Consider the following 16,862-nt stretch of genomic DNA (forward strand, 5'->3'; position numbering starts at 1 on the left):
TCCCCAGACCTGAGGGCCCCTCCTGTGCCGCAGGAGCCGCCGTCTTGGACGGGGTGCTTACCAATTCTATGCTTGCCGCGCGCGTACACGCACACAATGGACGGTTCGACAGAGGTGCTTCTTGATGCTTTTGTTTCAGGACCCCTTTACGCCCATAAAAACTACTGAGGATGCCAAAAAGCTTCTGTTTATGTAGTTAAGTCTATCTGTATTTACCACAGTTGAAATTAAAACTGAGAATTTTTTAAAACACAGGAACGCACAAGCACACATTTCATTACCTGTCACAGTGACAATGTCAACACAATGTCATGTGGCCTCTGGAAAATTCCACTGTGCGCTTGTGGGATAAGAGTGACAAAGGCAGACAATATCTTAGTGTTGTTATATAGTTTTTTTTTTTTTTTTTTTTAAAGATTTTATTTATTTATTTGAGACAGAGAGAATGAGATACAGAGAGCATGAGAGGGAGGAGGGTCAGAGGGAGAAGCAGACTCCCCGCTGAGCAGGGAGCCCGATGCGGGACTCGATCCCGGGACTCCAGGATCATGACCTGAGCCGAAGGCAGTCGCTTAACCAACTGAGCCACCCAGGCGCCCCTGTTATATAGTTTTGACTCACAGACCCCTACAAGGGCGGTTCTCCTGACCACATTTGAGAACGGCTCAACTACAGCAACGAAAACAGCAGGTGAGGTCCGCGTATTTTCACACGCAGAAACTCAAATGCTGACTGTTTGAGCCCCATTTTTGTAAGCGTCAGAATGAAAGGAAAGCTTGGGGTGAATGAAGCCTAAATTCAGTGTGAGCCCAGACATCTTTTCTTCCATCCAAATTGGTTGGGAGGATCAGACTGCTACGTCACCTGCAATCAAGATGTTTGCCTTTTCCCTGTTACAATGCCACCAGCCCAGATGCTTGGACAGCTGCTCTCCACTTCTCTGTGGAGTCTAGTGGAATCTGGAAAAAACACTCCAACCAACTGTTGAGAGAGTCTGATATTCTTAGACAGAAGCTCACGCCTCCTTCCCACACTTTCTTTCAAGGCCACCAACACAGCCCTTTCTGTGGGGAGCCATCTGATTGTCCATGTGGACACTGGCACTACTCAAACCTCAGAAACATTTGTAAGTTCCGATACGTGCCTGTGTCCTCACAGTCTATGATTCTGCTCACGTGTGGAAATGGAATGGGTTTCAACACAGCCTTGGGACAGCTATAGAGATCTGGCTGGACCAAGGACTGGGGCAGTATGCTTATCTCCAAGGGTAAATTAATAGCCAAGGAACGAGACCTGGTCGAGCCCCAGCTAATATCCCTTCATCAGCATGGCAATCGGCTCAGTTCACTACACATCTAAGTAAGTGCAGGGACAGGCAGAAAGGAGTGATACCATGTCCTGTGGCAGGCTGGGTGCGCAGATGATGAATGACTGACAGAGACAGGCACAGGGTGCCACAGGAGGGCAGAGGAGGTCTCCCCGTCTCTCGTGGTATGAACGGTGTGAAATCAGAGACTACAGAGGATAACAGAAATTAGGAGGCCCTGATCCTAACCTTGACTCTGCAATTTGGGGCAAGTTCCTTCAAGAGGATACAGCTAAGCTTAGCTTTTGAGAACACAAGAGATCTGGTTTCAAATCCAACTCTGTCAAGTGATACCACCGTGACCTGGAATGAGTGACCTCTTTGCTGACCCCTGTTCTTACCTGCAAGCTGGGACTAATGGTACCAGACCTCAGAGGATGAGGATTAAATACAGTGTACATCACATGATTGGAAAAATGCTTGGCACGGAACACTCTAGAAAGGGTAGCTGTTGTTCTTTTTCCGCCTTTATGGGTTCAGCTACCAAAGTAAAACCACTGGATGAGATCGGTTGTCAGCCATCTTCGGCCCAGGACACCCGAGGAACACAACACACTCTCATGAGAACGGCCTAGAATCATTGTGGTAATGTGCCTCAATTGGAGGCACATCTGATTCTTTGGAACGAGAGAAGACAGAGAAGTTTCAAAAAGCTCTCCAAATGATCTGGCTACATGTCCCTGGGAGCAGCTGCTGAACAACGTGATCTGCAAGGGCTTGTCTGACTATAAGCTTCTGGGGCTCTCTGACTCGCCTGTGAGGATAAGACGTCCAAGGAAACGCCAGCTCCTCTTAGAGGGGGTCTTCCAAACCCTGCCGCAGAGGCGAAGGTGTGGGCCGGACCCAGGCTGTGTGAGGCTTCTCACACCTCCACAAATTCAACATCTGCAGGGCAGTGGGGCAAGCAGCAGTTAGTGTGCACAAGCAGCCCACCAACTACCGACTGTACGGGGAGCCTTGGCACCTTCACTACCTGACAGCAAGCAAAACGTCTGCTTTTCTGGCCTCTTCTCTACCACGCCACACTGGGAAGCACCACTGAGTAGGAGTTTTGGTAGCCCGGGCATCTCCAGAATCATACATCAGAAGTAGTTAATGAAATCCAGCAATTCGATAAATGTATATTGTTTTTGCATCAGTGAGCAAAACAGACAAAAGCCTCTCCCCTCTTGGAACTTAGATTCTACAGGCGTGGAGAGATGGATAAATAATAAAATAATAAGTAAGGGGCGCCTGGGTGGCTCAGATGGTTAAGTGTTTGCCTTTGGCTCAGGTCAGGTCCAGAGATCGAGCCCCATGTCTGGCTCCCAGCTCAGTGGGGAGTCTGCTTTCTCCTTCTCCCTCTGCCTCTCCCGCTGCTTGTGTTCTCTCTGTCTCTCAAATGAATAAATAAAATCTTAAAAAAAAAAAAACTTCAAAATTAGGGTTAAAAAAAAAAAAATAAGTTATGTAGTATGTTGGAAGGTGATAAGCCTTTAGAAAAAACAAAACACCAACCAAGCACAATAAGGACAAGAGGGAGACAAGGGAAGGGACTGAAATTAGCTGGCTCCACCGGAAAGGGGCAGACACTCTCTCCCGGAGCCTTTCCTACCGCACTCTGGGATCAGCTGGTTCCCACTCAGTGCAGACTTGTTCGACTGACATTTACTGGGAGCCTGTCTTGCACAGGCTCAAAAACCCTACGGACCCCCCAGCTGGCACTCCAGCTGCTTACATCAAGCCCCCCACCCCCACTGTGGCAAAAGAAACCAAAGGCCACCTGAGTCCGGTTTGATTCACTTTCCTTCATACCCACAGGTGACCCACAGGTGACCCAGCAGGATGTCCTGCAGGCCGTGCCTCCAAAGCGCATCCCGAATCCGGCTACCGCTCCCCACCTACACTGACCGCCCCAGTCCCAGCCCCAGCCCCAGCTGCCCCCTCCTACCTGGACGACCGCAAGAGCGCCCGGAGGTCTTCCTGCCTCCACTCTTGCCACAACACAGAGCATTAGCCACCCAGTGGCCAGGATGAGTTTCCTAAATCTCCATCGATGCCTTTCCTTGTGCTAACCACCCTCCAAAGGCTTCCTGAGACACAACGAATAAAACCTAACCTCCTCACCAGGCTTGTCAGCTGTGTGAGAAGGCCTGTCCACTTCTCGGCCCGTATCACCCTTCCCTCTCCCTTGGTTCATGTAGCTTCAGCCTCCCTGTTCCTTGACCCCTGACCCCACCAAACTGTTCCCCTGTCAGGGCCTTTACACTTGCTGTCTCTCCCCACGTGCCCCCACCTCATGTTCCATGTTCAGATTTTTGCATGGCAGCCTCGTGACCTCATGGCTAAGGTGTCTGAATAAATGTCCCTCACCTGGTGCATAGTCATTTGCAACCAGCCTCTGGTACTGTTTGGTCTCTCTCTTATCTTTGACTTATGGTTTCTTGACTCTCCTCCCTACCCTGCCTCCGGTACAGTTTCAGGACAAGACGGCCTCTCTCGTTCCCCTGTTTCCCTGGGACCCAGAGCAGCCCCTGGCTGATGCTGACTGGGATGCTTGTTTGGTTCCTTTCTAAAGATCATGCGCTATCCTTCAGAGTTCACCCGAGGTCCCACTTTCTCCTCAGAGTCGTTCCTGGCAGCCCCAACTTCTCAGCTCCTGTTGCCCTTCCCGTCTACACTCATCACTGTGTGTGCCGCGTGGCGCTGGGGACTCGTGGCTCTCTACTCCTGAGTGCTGTCTCCCTGACCCTGCGTGTCTCTACATCTCTGAGCAGACACCGGCTCTCAGGCAGTGCGGAAGGGCAAAGAACTAAGCCTCTGGAGGCAGGAGCCAGGAGCTCAAGGCTACGTTTCCTGGCAAGGTGCTCCTTTTTTGCCTTGGTTTCTTCCCCTGTGCAATGGAAGCAATAAAAACAAGACTTACTGCCCACGGAACTGCTGGCAGAATGAAAGGCAACGCTGCCAACGAGAGCAGGCTGGACATGGCATGTGCTCGGCGCACTCCCGCTCCCAGCCCAGGGCTAAGCACGCGGGGAAATGCTTCTTGGCTTACGGGTGGCCAGAGCGGGGGCTGGAAGACAAGTTTTCATGGTTCGAAGGCCCTGTGGATCCCCACCACAGGCACGATGGTGACTCTGAACCTAGATGTTATATTCCCGTTAGGTCAGCAGGAGGAGAACCAAAGAGCTTGCAGGTTTTCTAGCTGCTGTGCTTGTTGCTACTGATGGTGCCCCAGCAGCCCTGCGTGGGGAGGCTTGGGCCACTACTTCATCCACCAGACCAGTCCTGCCTGGACTCTGGGCCTCCATTTCCTGATCTGTGTACCTCAGAACTGGGCTCGCGAGGACGTTTTCAGACTTCAAAACCAACACTGCCAACAATACACATTTTTTTCCCTCAAAGAAATACCGAATAATACTTAAACAAGATAAAAGACAGTTAATTTGGTTGAAGTGGAGGGTAAGAGGCCTAAAGCACCACTAACCTGGATGATCGACTATGGATCGTCTCTAAGGGCCTTTCAAGATGGAAAACTCTTAAGACTCTTACTATTTTAAAAGACCTTTAGGGCGCCTGGGTGGCTCAGTTGGTAAGCGACTGCCTTCGGCTCAGGTCATGATCCTGGAGTCCCAGGATCGAGTCCCGCATAGGGCTCCCTGCTTGGCAGGGAGTCTGCTTCTCCCTCTGACCGTCCCCCCTCTCATGTGCTCTCTCTCATTCTCTCTCTCTCAAATAAATAAATAAAATCTTAAAAAAAAAAAAAAGACCTTTAAAAAAACTGTTTTGCTTCCTCCCCATTTACTTCAGATTCATTTTTCTGCAGCAGCAGTTGACAGGATAGAGCAAACTGCCTGGGCTTTTCACACTGTAATTCACAGCTGAAAACGACTCTGGTCCTTACCCACTCTGGAAGTTCACATGCCTTTGAAATTAAAGTATTCTGTTCTCCACAGCTCCACCTACAAGTCCTTTAAAGTTATAGGAAAATTACTAAAATGATAGAAACCCGGTTGCAAAGGAGCAGGAATAAAGCCAACCATAAAGAGACAGCGGGTTTCCCTGGCCCTGGCGACTCTGGGCCTAGAGGAAAGGGTTCCAAAGGCCCGGCCAAGGCTGCTGCGCCCCCTGACCAAATACCCGCTTCTGCTGAGCAGAAGGAGTATCGGCCAAGAGCTACTTACTGTAGGGCCAGTTTTATTAGCTCACTGCCAAATGCTTCCAGAGCGCCTGTGTGGAGCCCTGGAAAAAACGCAGGGTGCGGCTGTCCTGCCTCTCCTAGCTGTGCGACCCTGGGCCAGTGCCACTGCTTTCCAGAGGCTGGGCTTCTTCCTCCTCAAAGCCGGAGTGATAGCACCTTCCTGATCCACCCGACGCGGTTGAAAGAACCAGGTAAGAAAACTGGTGAAACAGCACTTTGTAAACTGTAAAGTACTTTGTAAGGTGAGGGATTATCATTTCACGCTGAGACACAAAGTTGGAATGAGCTAATCAAGCAAACATCAAGAATCCCAGAGGATAAAACTGTCTTATCACCTACAATCTTTCATGGGGTCGCAGGGTGGGGACAATCACATCCAAAGTGCCACCCCATCTTTAGAGAGTGCACTCACAATTAGACGTGCACAATGTGGACTGGCTGCCGCCTACACACGGACTGAGCAGGAGTCTGAGGGGCCGATGGCCTGAGTCAGTCACCAACCTCTCAAGCAGGTCAGGACTCTGCTAGTCAGTTCATGAAGTTTCTACTAAAAAAGGAACCTCGGTGCTTCCCTCTTTGCCCAGGATTTAGAGAAAACAACCTGAATGTTTTCAGGCCATTCTGGAGAGAAGAGCCAAAGACCTCAGAGCCAACCCACAACGCCCTTAGATGGTTCAGACCCCCTCTACAATCTGAGGCAGCTGTCTGACTTCTGAGTAGGGCTTTCAACACAGAAGCCATTAAAGATCACAGACATCAGGAGACATGGGCCCGAGTAATGACAGACCAGCAGATGGAGAGTAGGTGGGCTCTGTGACTAACTTGCTGTGTGACCCTGGGTAAGTCCCCAGCCCTCTGGTCCTTGATCTCCCCATTAGTATAACAAGGGGATCTGGGATGATTTCTATGGTCCCTTCAGCTCTACACCATTATGAGTCTAGGTTTCCCCTTGACATTCCTCTGTCCCCTTTTTGGTCCCCATACTCACCCCGTGGCCATGGCTGAAAGGCTTTAGCACAGGGAAATCTGAGGAGGTGAGTCCGTACTCCCACAGGCTATGCCGATCAGAGGACCACAGACCCTCGGAGGGCAGCAACTTGATGTTTAGACTCTACTTAAAACCAAACAGGAAAAGGAAGCTGAACCAGAGACAAAGGGGAAACAAACCCCAGTTACAAACTGAAAGCTAGGGAGCAGAGAGAGAAACGAGAGGCTCAGCGCGCAGAGCCCCACTGGCGTGGGCGGTGCAACCACTGCCCCACCCGGAACCCCCAGGCCCCGGCCTCAAGCCCCGAAGCACTTCCTGTGAGGGTGCAGCAGCAGGCTGGGGGTGGGACCTGCGGGGCTGCAGGCCCCCCCACCTGCTCACTGCCTCCCCGCTCGGCCGCAGCCCCCGGACACACCTAGGCCTCGCTTTTCCCACCTGCCGCAGAAAGCGGGGGTCAGTGTGGACGGTGTCCTCAAGGCTTTATGAAGAGCCTCCGAGAACTCAGAAGTACCCTCACCGATCCTCCAGAGCAAGAAGGCTACAAGATGATGTTCTGATAGCTGCTGAAGGTTTAACAGTGACTTTGGTATCAAGTTTTGCCCCTCCGTCGAGGAGACACTTCTAACCCTGACAGCTCCGTCAGCAGCTGAGGGCCTGCCCGGGAAATGAGTGAGGAATACTGGAAAACTGGCTCTGTCACCTGTTCACTGAGTGACCTGGGGCTTCGGTCTCCTGAGCCATGGGGCTCACAGACTGACCCTGCCCGCCTCCACCGGGCTGTCGTGGAGATGAGGCTCATTCCCAATCCTTCCTTCAGGCCTTGTGCCAGAACCAAGAGACAGAACGCTGAAGAGGACGGCAATCTTTAAAGTCCTTGAAGGGCTTTCGGAGTCTAGAAAGGAAGACGCTGGAATGCTAATGAACACATGTATTAAAATGCTATGATCGATACAGTGAAAAACAGCTGCCCAGAGGACTGTCTGAAAGGAAGAGCAGTTCTCACTGGACAGCTGAAAGCACTCTGAATGTTGAACATGTCTTTCAAGAGGCTTGCAAAGATACGCCTTTACCTTTGAGCACTGCTTTAGGAGCAAACCATGAATTTTGACATAACTGTGCTTTCCTTAACTTCAAAATATTTTCGATTTTTCCATATGATTTCTTCTTTTATCTATGGATTATTTAGAAGCATTTTAATTTCTAACTCTTTGGTGTTTTTTTATTTTTTTTTAAGATTTTACTTATTTTGATAGAGAGAGAGAGAGACAGCGAGAGAGGGAACACAAGCAGGAGGAGTGGGAGAGGGAGGAGCAGGCTTCCTGTGGAGCAGAAAGCCCTATGTGGGGCTCGATCCCGGGACCCTGGAATCATGACCTGAGCCGAAGGCAGACGCTTAACAACTGAGCCACCCAGGCGCCCCTCTTTGGTGTTTTTTAAACATCTGTTATTGTTACTTATTTCTAATTTAATTCTTTTGTGGTCAAAGAACATACTTAGTATAACTTCTTCTTTTGTTTTTCCTGGTAGTCTTTCCATCCTTTAAAATTTATGGAGACTTGTTTAATGGCCCAGCATGTAGTTTATCTTGGTGAATGTACCGTGTGCACAAGGACGTGTGTGCTAAATTTGGGTACGGTGTTCTAAAAATGTCAGTTAGGTCAACTGTTGTTCAGATCTAAGTCCTTACTGGTTTACTGATTCGTTTTGTCCTATTGCTCTATCAACTGCTGAGAGAACAGTTTAAAGTCTCCAACTGGTGACTGTGGATTTGTCTATCACTTTCTTTAATTCTGTCCATTTTTACTTCATGTATTTTGGAGCTCTTGTTCAGTACATATACTTTTATGGCTATTGTATCTTCCTGATGAATTGACCCTGATCAGTATGAAATGTCCCTCTTTATCACTGGTATCACTTTTTTTTTTTAAAGATTTATTTATTTGACAGAGAGACACAGCGAGAGAGGGAACACAAGCAGGGGGAGCGGGAGAGGGAGAAGCAGGCTCCCCGGGGAGCGGGGAGCCCGACGTGGGGCTCGATCCCAGGACCCTGGGATCAGGACCTGAGCAGCCGCTTAACGACTGAGCCACCGAGGTGCCCCGGTATCACTTTTTGTCTTTACACTTGATCTTAGCCAAAAGGCCGAGAAGCGATCATCACTTTTTGTCTTTAAGTTTACTTTACCTGGTATTAATGTAGCCATTTGGGTTTTCCTATTGTCCGATACATCTTTCTCCACCCTGCACTGGTGTTCTGTTGCTTCTGTAACAGATTACTGCACACTTAAAGCTTATAACACAAATTTATTGTCTTTGTTTTGTGAGGTCATAGGTCAGAAGTCTGACACAGATCTCAAGGGTCTGAGCTAAACTCGAGGTGTCGGAGGTGCCAGCTTTCCTTCCGGAGGCTCTAGAGGAGAATAATGTCATGGCCTTTTTTGGCTCCGAGAGGCCCCCTACACTCCTTCCTCATGGCCCCGCCGTCCACCTGCAGCCTGAGGGAGAGTGTCACTACAACTTCTCCCACCCTAACATCTCTTCCTGACCACAGCCAGGAAAGGGTCTTCGCTGCTAGCTCTTCTTGTGGTCAGATCTGGGTTTTGTGGAGGGGAGAGGGGCTTTTATTTTCTCCATTCTTAGGGAGGTATAACTGAAAAAAATTGTATTTATATATATAATTTATATTTGAGGTATATGACTTGATGTTTTGATAGATGCATGCACTGTGAAATAATCACCATGGTCAAGCTAAGTAACATGTCCTGCACTTCACAGTTACCATTTTTGTTTTTTTCTTTTCTTTTCTTTTCTAGGTTCTCTGCCTTTAAGGACTCACGTGATTAGAACGGGCCACTGTATAATCAGGATAGTTGCCCCATCTCAAGGTGCATCACTCTGATCATATCTGCAAAGTCCCTTTTGCTACATAAGATATTCACAGCTTCTGGGGATGAGGGTGGGGTGGTAGCATCGTTCTGCATACTACCTTCTATTTTCAGTCCCTTGTCCTTTTGTATTTAAAGAGTGTCCCTTACAGACAGTATACGATTGAGTCTTGCATTCTCATCTGGTCTGACGATCTCTATCTTTTAACTGGAGTATTTAGCCCATTTACATGTAATTTATTGATTTGGATGGATATAGGTCTACAATTTTGCTATTTGTTTTCTGTCTATCTCATCTGTTTTGGTTTCCCTGTTTCTCTTTTCCTGCATTGTTCTGGGTAAATGAAATACTTTTTAGAATTCCACTTTAATTTTTCTTTTGACTTTTAGCTATATCTCTTTACATTATTTTTTAGCAGTCTTTCTAGGGATTGCAATATATATTCTTAACTTTGTATTTAGTATACTTAGAATTACTTAGTATATACTTAGAATTACTATTGTACCACTTCATGTAAGCGTTAAGTACATAGCAACTGTATAAGTGCACTCCCATCCTTCACAACAGTCATCACACGCATTACATAGTTACAACATTATGTTACAAATTTCTGCTTTAAACGGTCATATACACACATATATACAAGTATATATATTTTTAATAATAAACAGTCTTCCATATTTGCTTTCCTTTCTAGTACTCCTCATCCCTTTTTTTTTTAAAGATTTTATTTATTTATTTGACAGAGAGAGGCACAGTGAGAGAGGGAACACAAGCAGGGGGAGTGGGAGAGGGAGAAGCAGGCTTCCCGCTGAGCAGGCAGCCCGATGCGGGGCTCAATCCCAGGACCCCGGGATCATGACCTGAGCTGAAGGCAGACGCTTAACGACTGAGCCACCCAGGCGCCCCCCCTTTTTTTTTAAGATTTTATTTATTTATTTGACAGAGAGAGAGACAGCGAGAGAGGGAACACAGCAGGGGGAGTGGGAGAGGGAGAAGCAGGCTTCCCGCGGAGCAGGGAGCCTGATGCAGGGCTCGATCCCAAGACCCTGGGATCATGACCTGAGCCGAAGGCAGACGCTTAACGACTGAGCCACCCAGGCACCCCTGAAAAACTCTTTTATTTTGCCAACACACTTGAAGGTACTTTATTCTGAAAAGAGAATTTTGAGATTTTTTTTTTTCTTTTAGCCGTTAAAAAAAATGTTCTACTCGCTCTGACATCCATGGTTTCTGATAAGAAGTCATCCATCATTTATATCATCATTCTCTGTATATAATGTATCATATTTCCTCTGGCCACTTTTAGTATTTTCCTTTTCTTTGGTTTCCAGCAGTGTGACTATGATGTGCTGAAGTGTGGTTTTCTTTGTATTTTTCCTGCTAGGGGTTTGCTGAGATTCTTGGGAATGTAAGTTAAGGTTTTTCAGCAAATTTGGGAAGGTTTTGGTAATTATTTTTTCCAGCATTATTCTTCTGCCCCATTTCCTTTCTCTTCTTCCTCCAGGATTACAATCACACCCATGTAGACCTCTTGGTATCATCCCACAAAGTCACCAAGGTTCTGTTAATTTTTTTCAATATTATTTCCCTGGTTTTCAGATTAGGTGATTTCTATTGATCAGTATCCAAGTCCACTAACCCTTTTTAATACAATCTCTGATCCACTTTTGATCTCATCTGGTGAATTTTAAAATTTCATCTCTAGTACTAGAATTTTTATTTGGTAAATTTCTTACAATTTCCATTTCTCTGTATGTTTACTCATTTTATCCATCTTCTAAGTCTTTGAATGTACGTATAATAGCAACTTGGAAGTACCTACCTGCAAATTCAAACTTCAGCGTCACTTCAGGGTCTATTGATTGCTTTTCCCTCTTAAGTAGGGGCCACATCTTCTGACTCTTTATATGTCCACTAATTTATGTTTGTATGTTAGACATTGTGATGACAAACTGCAGAGAGTTTGGGTAATACAGTCTTCCTTTAGAGGCATTGAATTTGTCCTGGCAGGCAGGTAAATTACTGGCAGATTCTTTTGGTAAGGTCAAGTGTGCATTAATTCTTTTTTTAAGTTCTATTTCCATTTTGAACTTAGCCCCAGGGTGTGGCCCTTACTCAAGGGCATGGTCCCCACTCTAAGGTATAGCTGTTCTGGAGTCTCAACTGAAAGCCTGAAGTGCTCAGTGAGGTCTCTTCATTCGGGTGACTAGAATCTCCTACAATTTCCCAGCAGTGCATGAACTTTGGCATCATCATTCATTCCTTAGCCCCACCACAGGCAATCTGTGCTGGGCCTCATAGACAAGTCTCATTCTACACATACACAGCCAGTCAGCCCTTAGCCAACAACCCAAAGTGAATCCCTACACAAAACTCTATCCTTGCTCCTACCACAAGGCTTCCTTTTCTCTATTTCTTTGTCCTGTAACATCCAGCTATTTCAGTAGCCTAGAATTCCAATATCTGCCTTCTGAGCTCATTAAAATCAACTTTCAGCTTGAGCCCCACCATTCTGTGCCAAAAGCAGAAAGAGGCCCCGGGCAGAAAGCCAAAGCCATTGTGGGGCTTATCATGTTTCTTTACTCAAGACTCAAAGTCCTGTGCTATCTGTCAATGCCTGAAAACAGCAAGAATTTAATATTTTATGTGAGTTTCAGTATCCATATATTCAGGTGCTTCATATTATTTTGTTCAGTTTCATAGTTTGTTTTTTTGTCAAGAGAGCAAATCCACAATCATTCCTCTGTCAAGACCTGAAGCAGAAGTCAATGATTATTAAACTACCAAAGGGTATTCTTTTTCATTTTCTGAGCATTTCCTGAAGATATTAGCCTGAGTGTAAACATCTTCACTGTAAGAATATGCTTTTCACTTCCATCCTTCATCTCCGCTGTCCTCCAGTCATGTTACTACTGTCTTCTCTTGGTTTCAATAAGTAGATAAGAGGTTAAGAGTGATCCTTCTGGGGGCATTCTTTTAACCCTGTCATCTAGCTTTAATAAGGCACTTATGTGAATTATGAGGCGTAAGAAATATGGAAAGATTTTTGGCGAGGGTGTTATGATATAGAGATTCTAGCCCATGCTCTATTATTGACATGCTATACATCCTTGGGCATTTATTTCCCCACTTTCAGTCCCAGTTTCCTCATCTGTTCAATGAAAGGACTGTCCATATTAATAATTTTGAACTGCAGGTACAACGCCAGTTCCTAAATCAATTGTGTCAAGGCAATAGAAAATGTTGGAAAAATAGGATAGGAGCTGTTAATATCTGAAGAACTAGTCAGTGAGAGTGTTAAGTAATGTCTTGTTTAAGGCCCCACCTTATAATGTGTTCCTATGAATTGAGCTCAGCACTTATTACACTGTTTAGGATGTAGCAGGTGCAGGGTGAATGTTGACTGCATGATGAATATATGAATGAATGAATGAACGAATGGGAAGGTCACCAAATCTCACACAGGATACTAAATGCTAAGGCATTTGGCTTTGCATCTTGAACATAGTAAATGCTCAGTAACTGACAACTTGTATTGACTTGGATTGAAAGAGGCGTTTTCCATGTGTCTAGATCCCATGAGAGAGCAGGATGGTTGACAACGAATCAGGGAGCTATACTACAGGCCACTTTACTTAAGAGATCAAATTCAAAGACTTGTTTTGTGGCTTGGGAAAATCATCTAATTTCTGTGAATCTTAGTTTCTTTATCTGTAAACAGACTGTTCTCTCTACTACTCTCTCTCTGTGGGATGTTTGAGCATAAAAGGGTCTTTGACTAGGAAATACAGAAAAAAAATTTGCTTTCTAATACTAGTTTTTCAAGAGAATTTGTGTTAAAAAAAAAAAGACAGTGTTCTGAGTAGAAGGTCCTCGTGTCCTAGGAGTGGAGGAAAAGGGGATGGAGAAATGGCTGCACAGAATTACTTACCATCAGTGACACATTATGAAAATCTCCTGACAATGCTGCATGACCAAATGCAGTCCCCCTGGGTTTGCCCTTCAAGACCCAATTTACATATCACCTCTTCTATGAAGTGTTTATTGAGCCCCCAAGATAGACAAAATTATTCCTGCTGTTGTGTTTCTCCTGCATTTTACAATATTATCAATTTAATTGTCACAGATTATTGTCCTTAGGGAGGGGCTACCATGTTTTATTCATCTTTTATCAACAGTTGTGCTCAGCACAATTCTTGGTATACATACCGTGTGTTCAGAATGTTTGTTAAGCTGTTCTGCTGAAAAGATTGGTACTCAAGAAGTATGTGAATTACTAGTGTACAGAGACGGTATTGACATGGTCTTGTTTTTCAAATCAGCATTTGGAAAGGGAATGTGTGAATCTGGTCTGCAATACAGGGTACTCTGCCCCAAGTAAATTCCATCCCAACCAAGCTCCTGGCCAAACTCATCTGCATCATAGACAGACATTACTAGCCAAGTCAATTGAATGTTCCAAGGAAATAATGATGAACTCACGGGGTAATTAGAACATCTCTGAGAAGTGCAAGCACTATAAAAGACGGAAGAAAAAGAACAAATGAAGCAACCTGTGAGATATAATAAGAAATACATATTTGATCTCTGTTCCTGTTTCTGTACACAGATTAGTGTCATTGGGGTGGCAGCAATAATTTATGCCTGGGTCTTAGTTTATAAAGGTGACCAAATGATGACAATGCCACTAAAAGAAAAGTTTAATGTTACTCACAGCTCCCCTTGGAACAAGAGGCATGATATTAGGGAAGTACCAGCGTCATCAGGAGGCAGGAACGAGCAAGGGGAAAGCACGGGACACAGCCTTTCTGGGGGTTTGTGGGAAAGGCAGGGCAGGCTAAGCAGATTAGAATTGCTAGTTTGAATGTGGGGCTGTCCCTAGTTGTTCGGGGTAGCTTCAGGCAGGGGAAATCTTGGCTTGGGGACTGTGAGTCAGATAAAGGAGGGGTTAGGGCTGTGGACTGGGATGGGTTGGCTTGTACATGAAAGGTGGCCCCACCAACAGTTTACTGTCTGTAGGAATTAGCTAGCTCTGTGAGCCTCTCCCCAGCTAGCAAGGTCCCCCAAAGATGTCAAAACATCAAAAAACATAAAAAAATATAATTAATGGGGGTGGGGGAGAAGGCATGGGAAGAGACTGCTTAATGAGTACGGAGCTACCTTTAGGGGAAATGAAAATGTTTTGAAACTGGATTGTGGTGATGGTTGCACAACACTGAGAACGTACTCAATAACACGGAATTGCAGATTAAAATGGTTTTAAAAAATAGTTCAAAAAACTGGGGCAAGCAAAAATCTAGTGAAGTTTCTTATTGCCTGAGGTTTAATTGTTTGATAAGCAATGATAATCAATAACCATTTTCAAAGAAAGTGTATCTATAACTTAGGACAGAAATTCCAAATACACCAACTCTTGTATGTGTGGGTATTAGTCTATGTGGAACAGAGGGAGGTAAGAGGATACTATAGACTGAGGAGGCCATGGACATTGAGAAGCCTTAAATCAATGACAACAAAAATAAGTGTAAGTGGGGTGCCTGGGTGGCTCAGTCAGTTAAGCGTCTGTCTTTGGCTCAGGTCATGATCCCAGGGTCCCAGGATTGAGCCCCACATTGGGTTCTCTGCTCAGCGGGGAGCCTGCTTCTCCCTCTCCCTCTGCCTGCCACTCCTCCTGCTTGTGTGCTCTCTCCCTCTCTCTCTCTGTCAAATAAATAAATAAAATCTTAAAAAAAAAAGTGTAAGCAGGGGTCACAATAAGTTAGGAGTAGCAACTGGGAGAATGAAAATAGAATGTATGATTTTGAATTTGTTTGAAGAAAATTTATTATTTTTTTAAAGATTTTATTTATTTGAGAGAGAATGAGAGAGAGAGCACAGGAAAGGGGGGAGGGTCGAGGGAGAAGCAGACTCCCTGCTGAGCAGGGAGCCCGATGTGGGACTCGATCCCGGGACTCCAGGATCATGACCTGAGCCGAAGGCAGTTGCTCAACCAACTGAGCCACCCAGGCGCCCAATTTGTTTGAAGAAAATTTAATATATGTACCCAGAAGGTGGGGCAGGAGGAAAAAAAACATTAAAAACATATATATAGAAAAAATATAGAATAAGACAGCAGAAGCAAGTGCTATTACTCTCGTCTCCAATTTTTTTCTGCTTGTGTACCCTCTAGAAACATTTAGGAAAATTATGTATCCTGTTGCATATTTTTTAGGTGGCATCTGTAATTTTTCCTGGTAAGTTTAGATGGTTGCAAAGGATTTAACATTTAGAAACATTATACGTGGTGTTATATGCATTAAGTATGTTAAATTTACAAATACAACTTAATATGTGAGCTTAAGCTCCTTCTATTTTTTTTTTTAAGATTTCATTTATTTATTAGAGAGAGAGAGAGAGAGAGAGCATGAGCAGGGGGAGGGGCAGAGGGAGAAGCAGACTCCCCGCTGAGCAGGGAGCCCGATATGGGGCTTGATCCTAGGACCCTGGGATTGTGACCTGAGCTGAAGGCAGACGCTTAACTGACTGAGCCACCCAGACGCCTCAGCAGTTTCTTTAAAAAAAAAAAAAAAATTTATTGTATTTATTTGAGAGAGCGCGCGAGCGTGCACAAGCGGGGGAGAGGCAGGTGGAGAGGCAGAGGGAAAGGGAGAGAGAGAGAGAATCTTAAGAAGACTCCGTGCTGAGCACAGAGCCCAACTCGGGGCTTGATCCCATGACCCACAGATCATGACCTGAGCTGAAACCAAGAGTCAGATGCCCAACGAACTGAGCCACCCAGAACCAATAAAGATTTTATTTTTAAATAATCTCTACACCCAGTGCTGGGCTCGAACTCACAACCTCAAGATCAAGAGTTGCACGCTCTTCCTACTGAGCTAGCCAGCCAACCCTAAGCGCTTTCAATTTATGAAAAAGGTCTGTCATAAAAAATTGGCAGAGCCTGTTTACTCGGTCAAACTATTCAGCCAAATCAAATTTACTTGCTATCAGAAAAATTTCGACTAATTTTCCAACTCAGACATGCTTATACACATCACAGTGAGAGCAGACCACCTCTGAAGTCTTTAATTTTAAACAGACAACCAGAGAGATGAGGAGTGGTGGTAGGCCATGAGTTGGTGGCCTTGCTGAAATGAAAGCTGCCCTCTTCAATATTCTCCATCACTGCTTCCCCGGCTCTCAGAGGACTCTCCTTTAGGGCCAATGCATCCTCAAACTAGTCCTCTGTTTGGTCTGCTGAGGGCTGGGATAGCCCGAGGCACTGACTCTTCCTAAGATTTGGAAAGGCAGGTGGTGTGCCCTTTTTTTTTTTTTTTTAGATTTTATTTATTTATTTGACAGAGAGAGACACAGCGAGAGAAGGAACACAAGCAGGGGGAGTGGGAGAGGGAGAAGCAGGCTCCCCGCCGAGCAGGGTGCCCGATGGGGGGGCCCGATCCT

The 16,862-nt window shown here is 45.7% G+C and overlaps 1 protein-coding gene across 1 annotated transcript in view; it reads right to left on the reverse strand.

Annotated features, from left to right (window-relative positions):
* Positions 1-6,648, reverse strand: part of EVL (Enah/Vasp-like) — a 73,312-nt gene extending 66,664 nt beyond the window's left edge. The window contains exon 1 of the mRNA XM_021679838.2: positions 6,535-6,648. Within this exon, the coding sequence (XP_021535513.1) occupies positions 6,535-6,545 (11 nt within the window). The 5' untranslated portion in view covers positions 6,546-6,648. The remainder of the gene's footprint in view (positions 1-6,534) is intronic.
* Between the last annotated feature and the right edge of the window lie 10,214 nt (positions 6,649-16,862).

This window comes from Neomonachus schauinslandi, chromosome 9, assembly GCF_002201575.2.
Source record: "Neomonachus schauinslandi chromosome 9, ASM220157v2, whole genome shotgun sequence".
Lineage (NCBI taxonomy): Eukaryota > Metazoa > Chordata > Mammalia > Carnivora > Phocidae > Neomonachus > Neomonachus schauinslandi.